Here is a 16,893-nt window from a genome sequence, read left to right as displayed (position 1 = left end):
AAAGCCACTTACAGGTGACGCAATTAACATTGATTATCTGTTTACAACGGTACCTGTCAAGGGGTGGGATTAAATTATATCAGGGGAAAAGTAGACAACATAAGGATCTGAGTGTCTTTGACAAGGACCAGATTGTGTTGGCTAAGATTAGGGCATAACTAAAACAAGTATTACCAGTGTCCAGTTGTTATTACCTACCAAATGTATTCCAAGGAAGGAATATCAGTTTATGGACAACAGGTTCATGAGTGCTCAAAGCTAATTGATGCTCATACACCACAAGCTTGTTGTGTTAGTGATGCAAAAGGCTTTGAATTTGAACGCCTTAAAATCTTGTGCCATTTATTAGTTTTTAATAACTCATTAATACTTCCTAAAACTTCCTACAGTATATCAAAAAAATTCTAATTAATATTGCAAGTGATTCCAAATGTTAGTTCTATGTCCATCAGAAGTTGCAACCTTAAGGTTCACACTTAAAAGGAGGAACTATGTTAAATGTTAAGTCATGTCATTTTGAATTTAGCTCAGTAAATTTAGGTTTTTCACTGAAAATGGTCAATTGGAAATGCCAGTGGCATTTAAATCTGTTCGTAGCCTTTTTTTCCATCAGTGACATTTGGAGATGGGATGGTGAGAGGTGGGGAGAAAATCATGGCAGCCGAGCGGAGTATCTTTTATCGGCTCATAACAGGGCCACATGCTCACAACAAAGATGCCCAGAATCACCTCCCAACTTCTAGCACTTTCATTTCCTGTTCCACAGGAAATTGTCTCAGAGGCAACTGATAGCATTTTCCTCAGAGCTGTAATTTTATCTCTCCTGCAGCCTTCTTTCATTAAAGAAGCGTCTGCAATCTGCACTATGGCAAACACCCACTCACTCAGCTGAGACTATAAACAGTGTGCCTCAATGCACTGTGCGCTTTCCACTAGTGCTTACATCCTCTAGTTTGACTCTTGTGTGTTGACAAAGGGGACATTAAAGCCACTGTAGCAAATGGACAGCTGTACATTTCACATATACATTTCATGGTAATTTATATGACATTTTTTGTGAACAGGCTTATAATTCATTTCATGGGTTGAAAAAAACCCTCCACATTCAAAATGATCAATATATAGAACAAACCCTTCAAATCATATTGCAAAAAGTGATATTTTTTACATAAAACCAAATTTATGGTGAATTTAGGATGTTCTCTTGGTTTTATGTCCTTACTCTCAACACACAAATGGAAAAGGCTCATATTTGCTCGGACTTTGTTCTAGAGCAGGTTTGATTTGAGTGAATTAACATTCTGCTTACAGGATGAGTAAGGGTCCCTGACGTAAGAACTTTTCTTAATGAAGCAGGCACCAGCCCCTCAGAAACCAATATAAGCAACACGGCAGGAGAGGAGTTTTTATCAGCATCTTTCGTCACGCTATATAAGCTCTGACACTGCTGGGTGAGGTGGAGTGTGAGGTAGAGTGTCACACCCGGACAGCTCCCCATGGCTTCAGAGGTACAGAAGAAGGGATCTGAGGCGGTCCCTACATCTTCTGAAATGCAAGGCAAAAACAAGCAAGACACTATGTCTGTGCCTTCTGACATGCAAAACCAGAGGAAAGGTCCAGAGATCCCCAAGTCCCCTGTGGGGCTGCTGAGGAAAAGGGGTCAGGAAGCGGTCCCCAAGATGCAACCAGCAATGATGATGTTCTCCAGCAAGTACTGGGCACGCCGAGGATTATCTCTGGATTCTGCCATGTTTGATCAGCAGCACCTTGGAGCCAGTATGGTAAGATTTATGATCATGGTCATTTCAGATCTTTTTCAGATTTTGCACATTCCAGATGGTGTCCTTATCTGTTTGAAAGGAATAGCTTCACACATCCTAAAGAAAAGTCAACTTAAATTACTCATACTGTACTGGCTGGTCTTGCAGTTAGATGCAGATTAGCATCTGTTTGAGGCCACCTTTAAACATTGTCTGTCCATATTTTATCTGTAGAAAAGTAGCTGATGCTATAAAACCAATGTCTGTGAAAATGCAATTACATTTAATGACCATTTTACACATTACAAAGATCACGGAAGCTCTGAGCATGTGAATGATACAAAATGTAAAACATAAGCTTTAACACATTTCATCAGCCCTGCAGGCTGAAATATCAACAGCTAAAAATCACTTTTCCCACACTTTTATGCAGCTTCGAAGGACATCTTTTAGTCGTATAGATGAGAAACCAGACAAAGAAGGAGGCTCCACTCTTGACTCTGGGAAAACAGCAGTGATCTTTTCTCTGAAGAATGAGGTGGGCTGTCTGGTGAAGGCCTTACGACTCTTTCAGGTTAGTGCCCATCTCATCTGTCCAACTTAATACAGTTTGTTTTTTCTAAGTAATACTACTAATAAAAAGTATTTAAAAGTATTTAATGAAAATTCATATTTTTCATATATATTTAACAGTTACACCTCTACTACAAACGTATAAGTTAAATGTGTTTCTATTACCAGCAATTTATATTTCACCATAAAGTTAAAAATGTAAAAAAAGAGGGAGAAAGATGAAATTAAATTACGTCATTACGTCATATGTACTAAATCACGACAATGTCATTTAAATTATGTTAAGTTACACCTGAGTATTGTAGTCATATATTATTTTCATCACTCTTCAAATGTAACTTAAGTATATTTCACTGAGTAGCCCAACAGAACTCTAAAAATACATTTAAAGTGTGTTTAAATATTTAATGGAATATAAAATTAAAATAAAAGTCACTAATACAAATTAACAGGGATCATGTCAAAATAGTCCCTAGTAAAAATTAAGCAGTAAAACCAAATATGATATAACTGATTAACACTAGGGCGGCACGGTAGTGCAGCAGGTAGTGTCGCAATCACAGAGCTCCCGGGATCTGGAGGTTGTGGGTTGTAGCTCCGCTCTGGGTGACTGTCTTTGAGGAGTTTGGTGTGTTCTCTCAGTGTCCGCGTTGGTTTCCTCCCACAGTCCAAAAACACACATTGGTAGGAGGATTGATGGCTCAAAAGTGTCCATAGGTGTGCGTGTGAGTGAATGTGTGTTGCCCTGTGAAGGACTGGCACTGCCTCCAGGGTGAGTTCCTGCCTTGCGCCCAGTGATTCTGGGTAGACTCCGGACCCACTGCGACCCTGAATTGGAAAAGCAGTTACAGATAACAAATGAATGAATGAATGATTAACACTACATTTGCCTACATCTGTAACATGATTAAAACTGTAAGATACTTTGAATAAAGAGTGTCTGCAACTTAAATAGGTGCGGCATGGTGGTGCAGCAGGTAGTGTTGCAGTCACACAGCTCCAGGGACCTGGAGGTTGTGGATTAGAGTCACATTCTGGGTGACTGTCTGTGAGGAGTTTGGTTTGTTCTCCCTGTGTCCGCATGGGTTTCCTCCCACAGTCCAAAAACACATGATGGTAGGTGGATTGGCGACTCAAAAGGGTCCATAGGTGTGAGTGAATGTGAGAGTGTATGTGTCACCCTGTGATGGACTGGCGCCGCCTCCAGGGTGTATTCCTGCCTTGCGCCCAGTGATTCTGGGTAGGCTCCGGACCCACCGCCACCCTGAATTGGATAAGCAGTTTCAGACAATGAATGAATGCAACTTAAACGTTAAACAGTATAAAATGACTCTCCGGGTTGATACTAATCTTCAGATTGCATAATACAACCTGTATTACTAAATAAATATCAATTTTATATTGCAACCTTACACATTTTTTTTGCCCAAATTACCCAAAATCTCTACTGGTTATTTTGTTGTAAAAAAAAAATCTGAAGACATCTGACATTTCTGTTGTAGGAGAAACATGTGAATTTGGCACACATCGAGTCACGCAAATCCAAGCGGGTCAGTACGGAGGTGGAGATCTATGCAGAGTGCAACTGCACTAAAAAGGAGTTCAATGAGCTTGTTCAGCACCTTAAAGACCATGTGAACATCATCTCATACAACACACCTCAACATGTGTGGTCTGCAGAGACCGGTGAGTCTGTCACCTACTGACATGCATACTAATCCATTTACATGTGTGATACCACCTGAATACACTGATGAACCAGAACATTAGGCTACCTGCCTTTCATGATATTTTGGTAGGTAGCATATATGGCACATGTCAGAATGTCTTCTACGCATATGTGCACTCAGGGCTTCCTGGAAGAACATTTCCTTGAACATAACTATCGTTAAACCAACTGTTTCCTTTCTTTGGTGCATTCAGGTGCTGTCAAAAACAAATCAGTCAACCCTTTTACATGACAAAAAGGTCCAGTTTTTTGCTTGCTGAACCATTGTAGGCAGTTCTTACGGTAGATTGGGGTCAGTGTGGACACTTTAACCTCATGCAGCACTGTGTGATTCAATGTGTGTTATGACACATTACTCCTGTAAAGTTCATTGTTAGCCTTGGGTTTGGACTAGATGGGAAAGCCTTGATTGCCTTTGCACATATATAAGCCTTGGCAGCTAGTTGTTGGTTTGTCCTGCCTCAAAGCACTCTCATTACTTACTCAGTCCTGCTGACCAGGAACACCACTCTCCACTCTGTCCATTGTCAAAATTACTCAGACCTTCATACCTGCCCATATCCCCCACATCAAACACTTGGACTATATGAACTGTTCATATACAGTCTAATAAAGCCAAGACTTTGGTGTACACCAAGAAAAGCAATGTTATTTACGATCTGTAAATGATCTTAATGTTTCAATCCATGGGTTTGCTATGGCCACAATATTTTTGATAATGCTACTGCTTCTCCTAACTCTTTTATTCTAGACTGTTTGGACTGTGTGTGTGTTTTGGGTGGGTTGCCAGATGGGGAAGGAGTGCCTTGGTTTCCCCAGAAGATCTCAGAGCTGGACCAGTGCTCTCATCGAGTGCTCATGTATGGCTCAGAGCTGGACGCTGATCACCCGGTTAGTGAACTGCTCAGCTGAAAGCACTAAAGAGCTAAGTGTATAAATACCATCCTGTAACAAATGTTTTCTGCCTCTGCAGGGATTTAAAGACAACGTGTATCGCCAGAGGAGGAAGTACTTTGTGGAGGTGGCGATGAACTACAAATTGTGAGTAGCAGCCTCACATTCTCAAAATTAGTATGAGAATTAGAGTTATGCAATGTTTATAGTACAAGGCCAGCAGTGTAGGAAGAGCTGATCCAAAGGCAGGCTGGATAAAAAATGCTGTCAGTCAGCCCACACATCATTTAAATACAACCCTCTACATATGCATGTCAATTAATTTTTATGCAATAGCGGCCAGCCCATCCCACGCATTGAGTATACAGAAGAAGAGGTGAAAACTTGGGGAGTGGTGTTCCGAGAACTGACTAAACTCTACCCCACCCACGCCTGCCGCGAGTACCTGAAAAACCTCCCGCTGCTCACAAAGCACTGTGGGTACCGAGAGGACAATATCCCTCAGCTTGAAGATGTGTCTCTCTTTCTAAGAGGTAATTGCTTCACATAGAGGTAATTACATCATTACAGACATAACATGCAGATATTAAAATCTTTAAAAACAGCAGTATTACAGTAATTTCTTTATAATACCTCTGCTAACCTTGCAGTAATTTGAGACTTGGTGTATACAATAGGATGATACTATATTATGAATTTCTGTAAGACAATATTTAATATATAAGGATATTACACATGGGTGAAAATATTTCAATACAGGATTATTTTTTATTTGTTATGGAAACCTATAATGACTATCATTATTTAATATCTGTAAAAGTACATAAAATATGTTTCATGGTTTCTCACGGCCAAAACAAGTGCTAAACTGCTATTGGTTTGTTGTTAAAATAACTTTTTATAATTTTGTTTTTTTTTCCATAAAAATTAATTGAGTGGGGATAATTCTAATGAGGGCGGCACGGTGGCGCAGCAGGTAGTGTCGCAGTCACACAGCTCCAGGGACCTGGAGGTTGTGGGTTCGATTCCCACTCCGGGTGACTGTCTGTGAGGAGTTGGTGTGTTCTCCCCGTGTCTGCGTGGGTTTCCTCCAGGTGCTCCGGTGTCCTCCCACAGTCCAAAAACACACGTTACAGGTGGATTGGTGCCTCAAAAGTTTCCGTAGGTGTGAGTGTGTCTGTGTTGCGCTGTGGGAGGACTGGCGCCCCTTCTAGGGTGTATTCCCGCCTTGCGCCCAATGATTCCAGGTAGGCTCTGGACACCCGCGACCCTAAATTGGATAAGCCGTTACAACGGCTGTAAAAACCTCTCCAGTTGTTCGCAATTTAGGTGTACTTCTTGACTCCTCCCTGTCCTTCAAACCTCATATTAAGGCCCTAACCAAAACATCCTTCTTCCATCTACGTAATATTGCTCGCCTTCGTCCCCTGCTTTCTGTTAAGGACGCTGAAATTCTGGTCCATGCTTTCATTTCCTCCCGTTTAGACTATTGTAATTCTCTCTTCATTGGCCTTCCTTCTACGACCATACACTCCCTTCAGTGTGTTCAGAACTCTGCTGCTCGGGTCCTCTCATATTCTAAAAAATCAGCTCATATCACCCCTGTTCTTCATCAGCTCCACTGGTTACCTGTCTCGCTCCGTATTCAGTTTAAAGTTCTCCTGCTCACATACAAAGCTCTGCATGGTCTGGCGCCAGCCTACCTTTCTGAACTTTTACACTCCTACTGTCCTACTAGATCACTGAGGTCCTCTGAGAGCGGTCTTTTGTCAGTACCAAAATTTAAACTGGTTACTGCTGGTGGTAGATCATTCAGCGTGATGGCACCCAAGCTCTGGAATTCATTACCACAAAGTCTTCGTCTCTGCTCTTCATTTTCTGCCTTTAAAACCCAGCTAAAGACCTATCTCTTCTCTCAGTACTTCTGCACTCTGCAGGCATAAGTGTATTCCTCTATATTTTTATTTTTATTATTATAATTATTATCTTTTTTTTTTTTTTTTTTTTTTTTTTTTTTTTTTTCCCCTCCCCCTTCTCTCCCCCTCCTCTTTGTGTAAAGCGACCTTGGGTATTAGAAAGGCGCTATATAAATATAACTTATTATTATTATTATTATAAATAATGAATGAATGAATGAATAGTTAAACTGTATGCATATTATTCAAGTCCCATTTGTAGTTTAGCAAATTTTGAATTTATTTCTTTATTTTTGTAAGTAAAATGTGTTCATATTTTAAGACTTACAAGGCTTTGTAGGACATTTTAAGGACCCTGTGATGTAACATAGTGTGGGCCGTTATTGACTGTACTTTGTTTTCTTCTTGACATTTGCAGAGAGATCAGGATTTACAGTGCGGCCTGTGGCAGGGTACCTGTCACCTAGAGACTTTCTGGCTGGACTGGCATATCGAGTATTTAACTGCACTCAGTATGTTCGCCACAGCACTGATCCGCTCTACACACCAGAACCGTGAGTACCATGCAGGTCACATCCTATCCCCAAAATTATCTTAATATTCCTTGGGTTTGAGGCATCATTTTAATTTTTCTCTGTCATTTGAACACTTAAGGTGCTCTTTACACTGGGTGAAAAATGCGCAATACATGGACCAAAAGAAATAATTTAAAAATACTTGGAATAAAACTGAAGATAAAGTAAAACAAAAACACATTTTTGCCTTCTCTTATACAGTTGTTTGGAGATTTTTTTAAATAGATTTTTTACTTTGTAATGAAATGTATATAAACTGGCCCATGTTTTTCCTCATTTTATGAAGATTTGTGTTATATCTTTAATGTTGGCTCTTAGGGATACCTGCCATGAGCTGCTAGGTCATGTGCCTCTTCTGGCAGATCCCAAGTTTGCTCAGTTCTCACAGGAAATTGGCCTAGCCTCTTTAGGGGCTTCAGATGAAGATGTACAGAAGCTGGCTACAGTAAGTGCAAACAAATCCAGCATTTCAACTAATGATGTAGGGTTTTTAAATGTCACAATGCCTACTTGAGTGACAGGTCCCCATCATAATTCAGTGATTATCCCACGAGAGAAGGTCACAAGGCTTGTGGTGGCATTTAACCTGCATTTCACTCTCATAATTTGCCCTATAGTGGTACATTACCATTGAGATGAATCTGTAGCGTGAGGAAATTGCAGTCTTCAAACTAAAGATGAGGCCTTTGAATTATTTTTTATTTTCTCTTTTTACATTTACTGCTACCAGTTACCATGTGAAAACACATTTGGTGATTTGTATAAAACAACATATATATATATATATATATATATATATATATATATATATATATATATATATATATATATATATATATATATATATATATATATTATCCATAACAGCATAACTGTCATATTAAACATTAAACTATGATCTTGTTTTCTCTGATATATCATTTGTCCTCAGCAATTTTTATTTATTTATTTTGTCTTTTTCTTCTGGTCAGTGTTATTTCTTCACTATTGAGTTTGGCTTATGCAAACAAGATGGTCAGTTGAGAGCCTATGGAGCAGGGCTGCTGTCATCAATTGGAGAGCTAAGGGTACATACATTTATTCATTTCAGTCATTCATTTTATTGTGACAATTTTCACTCAACCAACTCAGTTTTAATTATCCCTCCATGAATCCACAGCATGCATTATCAGACAAGGCTTTTGTGAAGCCGTTCGATCCCAAAACCACGTGCTACCAGGAGTGCCTCATCACAACTTTCCAAGATGTGTACTTTACCTCAGAGAGTTTTGAAGAGGCAAAAGAAAAGATGAGGTAAATTCATTCTAGCTTTCCTATGTCTCTAATGACATCATTTTCATAATTAATATAAGAACTAAATAAATAGGGGGAGAGTATTTTCAGGCCCTGGTGTTCAGCTGTAAAATATAGCAGTAAAGATTTGATGTTTCCTCTGTACAGGGAATTTGCCAAATCAATCAAGAGGCCCTTCTCTGTCTACTATAACCCCTACACCCAAAGCATTGACCTTCTGAAGGACACCAGGAGCATTGAAAATGTGGTGCAGGACCTCCGTAGCGACCTCACTACTGTCTGTGACGCCCTGGGAAAAATGAACAAGTACCTTGGCATCTAAAACTACAAGGAATGAGCCTAATTGAAGATGTTTTGGATGAAGTATACATTTAAAAAAAAAAAAAGCTTTCACATTTTCTGCTTTGAACTACAAGCCATGCTCTAGTTATATTAGATGATATAAACAAGTGGCTTGTGGTGTATTTTTGCCTGGACTAGAACAGAGGCAGAGTTTGCTCTTATTGTCCAGTGTCTTTGTATGTTTGCCAGCTATTGTGAACAGGTTATTCTTATGCCTTCCATAGCAGCCAGAGTTACAGATGTTTTAGGCTGCATGTCTGCATCAGTCTGCAGTTGCTGATTGTGATTAGCTCAACATAGGATTCTGTAATCCAATTGCCAAAGTTCCTGACCATTATATCCTACTTCATTATGACTGACAAACAGGAAATCGGAAATGGATGTGTACAGACATTAAGTCAGAAATATACCTGGTCCATGCTATTTGCAGCATGCTCTGGTTAAGAGATCATCTACTGAAATACACAAACAGGCAGTTGTCTTCAAATCACATGACTGTGTTTATGATGAACAGGATGAAATCAACATTGCCCAGTTGATACTGAATCATATAAGTCTTAACACAAAATACAAAACAAGTTAATTACTGAATTGAAATGGATGGCTATATATGTTTGACAAGGAACTTACGGAAAAAAACAATAACAACAACAATTTCATTCTTCATAAATGTCCTAGAATTGCTGTATTACCTCTCAGTGCCTCAGTGTGAGCTTGACGTTTACAACAGAGTAATCACAAATCGATATGTATTTACATTCACATTTTAAATTGCAGTCACGGGCTAAGGTGATTGTTACTGTGCAAGTCTTCTGCAAATATTAATCATGACTTAAAAATCAGTGTGAAATATGCATGGATTAAATAGCCAAGCAGCAGACTGAATGCCAAAATACATGTGTACGGATGCTCCATAGTGGTCCACGGTGCTTGTTACATTGGTGATTGAGAATATTCATGTATTCTATTCTTGGTCAATAAAATATTATATTTTAAGTGTTTATGTGTGAACCTGTCCCATAAATGTGATAAATGCTTTTGCAAACCTACATGTCATTAAACAAGCAGGAACATGGAACATATATTAACACCTGAATTATAATAACACATTAATTAAAGTTTGAATTGTTTAATGTTTAATGTTACTCTTCGTGATTTAGCATCTGTCATTAACAATGATCAGTGAGGCATATTATCATATAATTATACATTTATTGTAAAAAAAAAAAAAAAGAAAAGAAAAAAGAAAAAAAAAAACCTATATTGGTCCAAAATGCATGAAGTTATATGATCAGTGTTGGAGGTAGTTGTAATGTGATGTCCCTGAACACAACACTCTCAACAGGTTTCACAAATGCAGACAATGTTTCCCTTTCACTGAACCTCATCATCACTTTCGTCACTGTTAAATACTTTTTCCTGTAATGGGGAGGAAAAAGACAGACACATGAAATGCCCATGAACCTATACAACATGCTTCTATTGAATGGGATTATCCAAATCACATCCTCAATGAACAGTTTTAGTTTTAGTATATTATGGGCAGGTTTCCCATACAGGGATTAAGCTTAGTCCTGGACTACATCATTCTTTCAATGGTAAAACGCACTGTGTCAAAATGCTGTGTAGTCCAGGGCTAGGCTTAAACCCTGTCTGGAATATTACCCCTATATTTTCACCAGTATCAAGGCAAGGAAAGTTAATGTATATAGCAAACTTTCATCAAAATCAAGTGCAAAGTGTTTTACATAAGTAAAATCATAAGTAAGGCATTAAAAGTGTTAGAAAAATAATTGTATTTATTTTATTTTTATTTATATATTGCCAAAGTCAGAAGCATCAATCAATCTTTGTACTGCTAGCATTAAACCTCAACTTCTATAATGTGAAAATGTGATTACATTAGTGAAACAAATACTACCATGATATATAAAAAGGGATTAGCAACTACATGTCAAAGACTAAAATATAATTGAGTAAATTCCTGAAAAATATACTTGATCAAAAGTAAATGTAACATGATCTTAGAAAATTGTGAAAATAAAAAAAAAATCAACAGAGTATATAAAACTAAGTGTAAATTATAAAAGTGCAGTCAGAACTTACCCAGCCACCATGCTGCTGAATCCATGGTGCAAAATGCATGTGCAGGTACTGGGCCCCGAATCCTATGATTCTGTTCATGGGCTGAAGTTCCAGTGCTCTCAGCCGGCTGGTCACCTCAAACGTCCAGGCAATCTCCACTTTTTGCTTAGTAGTTTCTTTATTTTGCCTGCTAGCAGGGACCATGTTCTTCATAAAGGCTAAGATAAGACTCTCAAACATGCTGTAGGAGAACGATTTCTGGAGATACCCTAAAAGTTCATGGTCTTTCTGAATCTGAGATGAGTCAGAAGCAAGAAATGTGCAGAGTTAGCAGAAAAATATAACCACGTTATTTTGCCAAATGTTTCTAGACACCCCTATAACCTAAGATGCATCACTAATACTCTTGTGGCTGAACACAATCAAATCTTCACACATACATTCCAACATTTAGTTTAAACCCTTGTCCGGAGAGCAGAGGCTGTTACTGCTGCAAAGAGAGGACAAACTACCTAACACCATTCATTTCAGAAGAGATGTTTAATGAGATGTCCACATACCACACACATTATAAACAACTTATATTAATTACCTTTCTGTTCAAATCATCACCAGTTTCTTTCAATAACGCAACAAGCCTCTGGATAACATCATTTTGGACTAAGGAAAAACAAGGAGAATATATCACGTATTTTATCCATTCTTTCACAGAAACCTTAAAGACATAATGAATCTTCCTGAAAACAAAACCTACCAGGACTATCTGATTCAAAGCTATCCTGAGGGTTATGGTCCACAATGCAGGTCAGCGTATCAGCCACATCATCTAATCCTTCGGTAGCACCTGTTATATACAACAATCCTCAAACACTTTAAAATGGCTTATTATTTATGCATCCATTGCTCTTTTTTTTCAGCCCCCACTCACTGGGTTATTTTATAGTTCTATAATTATTACTAACTTTAATCCATATGCTGAATGCTGTATTATCCCTTTTTTCCACTGTTATTCAATGATCAGGATATCCAGAGGACCACCACACAGGGTGGTTGTTCATTCTCAACACTGCAGTGACACTGACATGGTAGTTGATTGTTAGTGTGTGTTGTGCTGTTATAAGTGGATTAGACCCAGCAGTGCTGTTTTAGTTTTTAACTTGGCTGTCACACCTTGACTGAGTTCAGCCCACCAACCAAAATTCTCCAGTCAACAGCAACCAATAACCAATGTGTAGACCATAGATCCAAAATTGACAGCTGGTATGACGATAGACCTGGCCAGTCAGTTGGCTCTTTTAAGATGCTGGCCTAACTGGGTTTGAGGACCTCTTAAGTACGACCAACACAAACCGTGCAGCAATAGATAAGCTACTGTCTCTGAATTTACTGCTGTCTTACCTGGTCCCTGAGAATAAACTAAGACGCCGGGTGCTGACATTTTGTAGGACGCCTTTGAGGCTGCACCACACATAGGGACGACTTTTGGCTTATTTACTCTGAGCCTGGCTCGATCCTTTGTTCTTATATAATAAGCCTCAAGAAGCCGATATTCAGTGCTGAACTCCATGTCAGTGGCGTCCATCTTCGCCGTCCTATTAACACATAAACCGCAAGAACTTAAGTGTTAAGTGTATTCAAAGTCCAACACAAATATTTCTTCAAGAATCTTTCTTCGTAAACATTTTTCAAGAGCACCAGAAAGTTGAAGTAATACTAAAGTGACTAAATTTGATCTAGACAAGCTAATACTTCCCTAAGGAGAACACTGTCGCTGTGTGGACAGTGTGCAAATGCAAATAGTTTCACTTTAAAATCAACTTCCTTTTAGTTGAACTACGCAATTCACACTGTCCGCATTAAAGGTGGGAAAGCAGTTATTTTAGTCGTTTTCATTTATTTTACATTTAAAAATGAATAAATCATCTTCAAATGAATACACTTACATTTACATTTATTTAGTAAAAGCCAAGTTAAACTCACCTTCACTGTTACAGACAAGTCCCGCCTCGGGCGCTCTGATAGGCTAAAATGAATAGCGGAGTCTTCCTCCGTGGGCTTTCAGCCAATCAGTGCGCAGGACAACCAGGCGAATAGAGGAGTCTCCGCGTTTCAGTCCTCGCCCTGAGCGCTAATGCCTTCATTGAAGTTTGCATTTGGATGACGTTCTTTAAAATGAGCAAAAGGGACGCGAGAATCAAGTGTTCAAGGGGTCGGAGGGCTGAGAGCAGAATTGGGACACACTTCGTGTCGCTGTGAGACATCAGGTTTAAACAATATTCACGATATTTTTCAGCCAAACGATTTACTAGACATTTAAACAAAAGGGTGTAGAAGGTTATTGTGATAATTAGTCAAAATCCTTTTGTGTAGAGGCTTTTTCTCCCCCTCCACCCTGACACAGTGCAAGCAGTGCTCACTTTTTCATTTGCCTTGCTGCAACTACTCCTTCCTCAACCCCAGTGCTTCACAGCAAAGAAAGTTTGTGTTCTTGTTTATACCATACACCACAGCTCGTAGAGGCAGGACTTATTAAGTGAAAAATATAATAGTTTGCTAGTAAAATATCTTCCAGTAAACCATTATAGGGTGGAATGCATGAATATGACACAAATAAGTTTATATAACTCTGTTTATCCACACAGTGGGATTCAATGAAAACTTATTTAGCTGACACAGGGAAGGAATAAATACATTTTTAACAGGTAAACATTTCACAACTCCCATGCCCCAACCAGATATTACGATTGTAGGTGAGTGAGCTTGACCATTTGTTTTTAACAAGGTTTGGTATTGCAAATGTGTTTTAGTCTCTCACTGCGGTAACAGTTCAGCACTGTCCATTCATAAGCATTTCTGGCAGTCATGTGTCAAGTTCCTCCAGTAAGATGTGTCACATAACGTAAAGTACAGATATATTTATGAAACAAGCTCACCACAGCCTGTAAATACTGAGACTGTCCAGTTGTCCTCAAACATTAAACTCATTCACCTGATTAGGAGATTAAACCCATATTTATATCACTGTCCTTTAAACTGAACAGACACTTTGTCCTTGTGATGGCTGTGGTAATCTGGAAGCCTATCTGGTGGTGAATGAGATGAATAAAGCTGAGGAGTGCCATGAGATGGACAGATAATATATTCTGATTTGGAATCTCTTGTTTGTTACTTTGCATGAATCCTTGTATTTTCATTAGGGGAACAATACTCACAATGGTGTGGTGAGCTGAATGTTAGTTTCTCCTCCACTGAAGCAGCTGGAGAGGATCTTAGAAGGGAACTATGCCGTTTGCAGCTGGAGAATCTGGTTATGGTGTGTTCTTATCAGTCACATTGTCACCCATATCTGATTTGTCATAAGGAGCTGGAGGGAGTCTTCACACCAGTAGATGGCTATAGTGGAATAGGCATATGCTTGAGTGGGACAGAGTGTAACAGGCTTAGTGCCTACAATGGTTTCTAAAGGCGGCAGACTGCAGGTTTTCTGGGGTTAATAAGGTCTTCAAAAGGTGCATCAGATCTGTAGCTCATGTCTCTATCTGTGTTTAGGAGAGACACAAAATTATTTCTTGGTTTTTAATTTTGTACTCTAAGATATTCAGTTTTCTCAGAAAGCTTATTATAGCTTAACTGGACTAATGTACTTTGACACTGGAAAGTAATTTTCCACTTAAAATAAAATCTAGCTTTGGGCTATTTATTTTTATAAGAAAGGCTGAATTCTAAAATGTGGTAGAGGGTGTTTTCAGGAATTCTCTCTTTTTTTATTGTAATTTTGTTGGGACCTTAAGTACAGTACAGTTAACACCACATTTATTAGAGTATGCAGGTCGTTTTCCATTATACTCAGCCATTCAAATGTTTTTCATATCAAATATGATTCTGAATAAATATTCAGGCTTTTGGAATCAAACTCCTGAATTAGGAAAGTCTAAGATAAGTGAGCACACAAAAAAATGAATAAAAAAATAATTAACCCAAAATTGCTAGGCCATTATGGTTTGGAATGAGTCATATATACTGTCCTTAACTGGCTGGAAATGGAGGCTAGCTATATATAGACCCTGTCTGACTCTGCTCACTATGCAGCAGCTCTCAGTGCTGAAAGCCTACCTGCAGAGACATGCCTGTGATGTAGCACATTTGTGTAGCTGAAAGTCATCAAATATCTGTCAGCACAAAGTAGAGATGAATCCATTTGATTGACACACATCCTGCTTTCCAATTTACAGTCAGAATCACAGTGTAATTGCAGAAATGTCAGGACCAAGCCACTGAATTACATTCTGTTTATTGAAAAAGTGCCACTGTCTATTTCTTCATCTCAAGTTTGAGAACAAGTACTCAGCCAGCACCATTCTGGAATCCCAGATTTTCTCTGTATTTCTGTTTGAAATCAGAAATCTTCTTTGTCTACATCCTTGCTTTTTTGTTTTTTTGTAATGCTATGTGGGAAAAATATACCTTTTACGGAGATGAGATCAAGTGCTTCAAGTGTGATGATTCACTGACCTGGGAGAGTAATAGGGAGAATAGAGCTTCTGTCATAGCTACTCTCAGCTCAGCACTGTAGAAATGGAACTATGTAACTTTTGGAGGAGGATAGGAAACTTCCCCCTGCCTACCAATTTTAGTACAGTGCTGTAAAAGTTACCTGCACTAGGGGAAGCCCCAGGAGCAGAAAAAAAACCAAAATCTTATCTAGTGTTCTTAAATGTGTAACAAATAACCTATTTTCTGGTACAGACAACACACTAAAGACCATTTTATCTTCTTGAAACCTATGTAGTGGTATTAGATTTAGGAATCTTTAAAGTTCACTATTTAGGGTTTAAAGTTCACTGTGTCAGTGTAAATTGGGCTTAATACTCATGAGACAGCGACCTCTGTTGGTTTGGTGTATGTAATAGTTGATATAACATCATTCATTGCATATTATCATTGGCTATTTCTGCTGTGTTCATCCATTTCAGACTAATTAATGACATTATATTAAAAGACTGGGGAACCAAGAGTGACACTAAAGTATTTTCACCTAAAAGTATTAAGCATGAGTCTTGTTATAAAACTTAAAACAGGACATTTGAACCATAATATGTCATGGAACATTTACTTTTGATTCTTATGTACATTTGAGGGTAAATTTGTACTTTTACTGAAGCGGAGATCTACAACCAGGATTCTACTTTTACTGGAGTAATATTATTTGCTTTAAATATTATTATACTTTAATATTATTATACTTTAACTCAAGTGCTTTTTCCACCACTGCTAGTATGGCACACTTACACAACACTACCACACCACTGTCACTGCAGAGCTGATCCACATCTCACATGATACCATAAAATCTTTCTGATGGTCCTGTAGACGTCCTAACTATTAAAAACAGGGTGAAATGGGTCTATAATGTATGCAAAACAACAGATAGAAACACAGTGTTTATTCTCCCTCATGAAGTGTTGTAGTTTAATTAATTATACTTTACCAAGTTCTGTCTATTTTGTCAACAATGTTAAAAAAACAAATTTGTTTAGTCTCTGTTGCCAGGATGTTTAGTTTTTGTTCTTTTTTTCTTTTATAACGTAGACTTTACTCATCCAGATCTCCCTCTGGACAGTTTACTCCAAGGATGTCATTTGCTGAGCTTTTTAGGTTATTATGAAAGGCCAATTTTTAAACGTAAACTGTAAATATGAATTCTGTCTGATTAATGTCTGTAATAC

General features: G+C 38.4%; 2 protein-coding genes across 4 annotated transcripts; one reads left to right on the top strand and one right to left on the bottom strand.

Moving 5' to 3' along the window:
• Positions 1-1,535: 1,535 nt before the first annotated feature.
• Positions 1,536-9,110, top strand: tph2 (tryptophan hydroxylase 2 (tryptophan 5-monooxygenase)). The gene is made up of 11 exons (XM_066684628.1): positions 1,536-1,781; positions 2,194-2,334; positions 3,836-4,019; positions 4,814-4,953; positions 5,036-5,103; positions 5,293-5,489; positions 7,291-7,426; positions 7,766-7,892; positions 8,419-8,514; positions 8,607-8,740; positions 8,888-9,110. The coding sequence occupies exons 1-11, from the start codon at positions 1,551-1,553 to the stop codon at positions 9,060-9,062; spliced, it is 1,629 nt and encodes a 542-aa protein (XP_066540725.1). The 5' UTR covers positions 1,536-1,550; the 3' UTR covers positions 9,063-9,110.
• Positions 2,431-13,273, bottom strand: si:ch211-218c6.8 (apoptosis facilitator Bcl-2-like protein 14). Of its 3 annotated transcripts, XM_066684630.1 has the most exons (6): positions 13,148-13,273; positions 12,566-12,759; positions 11,922-12,011; positions 11,760-11,827; positions 11,189-11,461; positions 2,431-3,161 (listed from the first exon to the last, which is right to left on the bottom strand). In XM_066684630.1, the coding sequence occupies exons 2-6, from the start codon at positions 12,747-12,749 to the stop codon at positions 2,769-2,771; spliced, it is 1,008 nt and encodes a 335-aa protein (XP_066540727.1). In that variant the 5' UTR covers positions 12,750-12,759; positions 13,148-13,273; the 3' UTR covers positions 2,431-2,768. The 3 variants fall into 3 exon arrangements, with proteins under 3 accessions (XP_066540727.1, XP_066540726.1, XP_066540728.1); XM_066684629.1 differs by lacking the exon at positions 13,148-13,273 and having other exon boundaries at positions 12,566-12,931; XM_066684631.1 differs by lacking the exons at positions 2,431-3,161; positions 13,148-13,273 and adding an exon at positions 9,189-10,501 and having other exon boundaries at positions 12,566-12,931.
• Positions 13,274-16,893: the final 3,620 nt, after the last annotated feature.

The sequence above is a fragment of the Hoplias malabaricus genome, chromosome 11 (genome assembly GCF_029633855.1).
Source record: "Hoplias malabaricus isolate fHopMal1 chromosome 11, fHopMal1.hap1, whole genome shotgun sequence".
Taxonomy (NCBI): Eukaryota; Metazoa; Chordata; class Actinopteri; order Characiformes; family Erythrinidae; genus Hoplias; species Hoplias malabaricus.
Note: the sequence above shows the minus strand (reverse complement) of the source record. Positions and strands in the feature narration are given on the sequence as shown.

Bases quoted from the DNA above. Each gene is read 5' to 3' on its own strand.
- si:ch211-218c6.8 (XM_066684630.1), bottom strand. From the start codon at position 12,749: ATGGACGCCACTGACATGGAGTTCAGCACTGAATATCGGCTTCTTGAG. The intron at 12,012-12,565 runs GTAAGACAGCAG...TGTATATAACAG, and splicing joins AGTTTATTCTCAGGGACCAG to GTGCTACCGAAGGATTAGAT. The intron at 11,828-11,921 runs GTAGGTTTTGTT...GTTTTTCCTTAG, and splicing joins CTTTGAATCAGATAGTCCTG to TCCAAAATGATGTTATCCAG.
- tph2 (XM_066684628.1), top strand. From the start codon at position 1,551: ATGCAAGGCAAAAACAAGCAAGACACTATGTCTGTGCCTTCTGACATG. The intron at 2,335-3,835 runs GTTAGTGCCCAT...TTTCTGTTGTAG, and splicing joins AGGCCTTACGACTCTTTCAG to GAGAAACATGTGAATTTGGC. The intron at 5,104-5,292 runs GTGAGTAGCAGC...TTTATGCAATAG, and splicing joins GTGGCGATGAACTACAAATT to CGGCCAGCCCATCCCACGCA.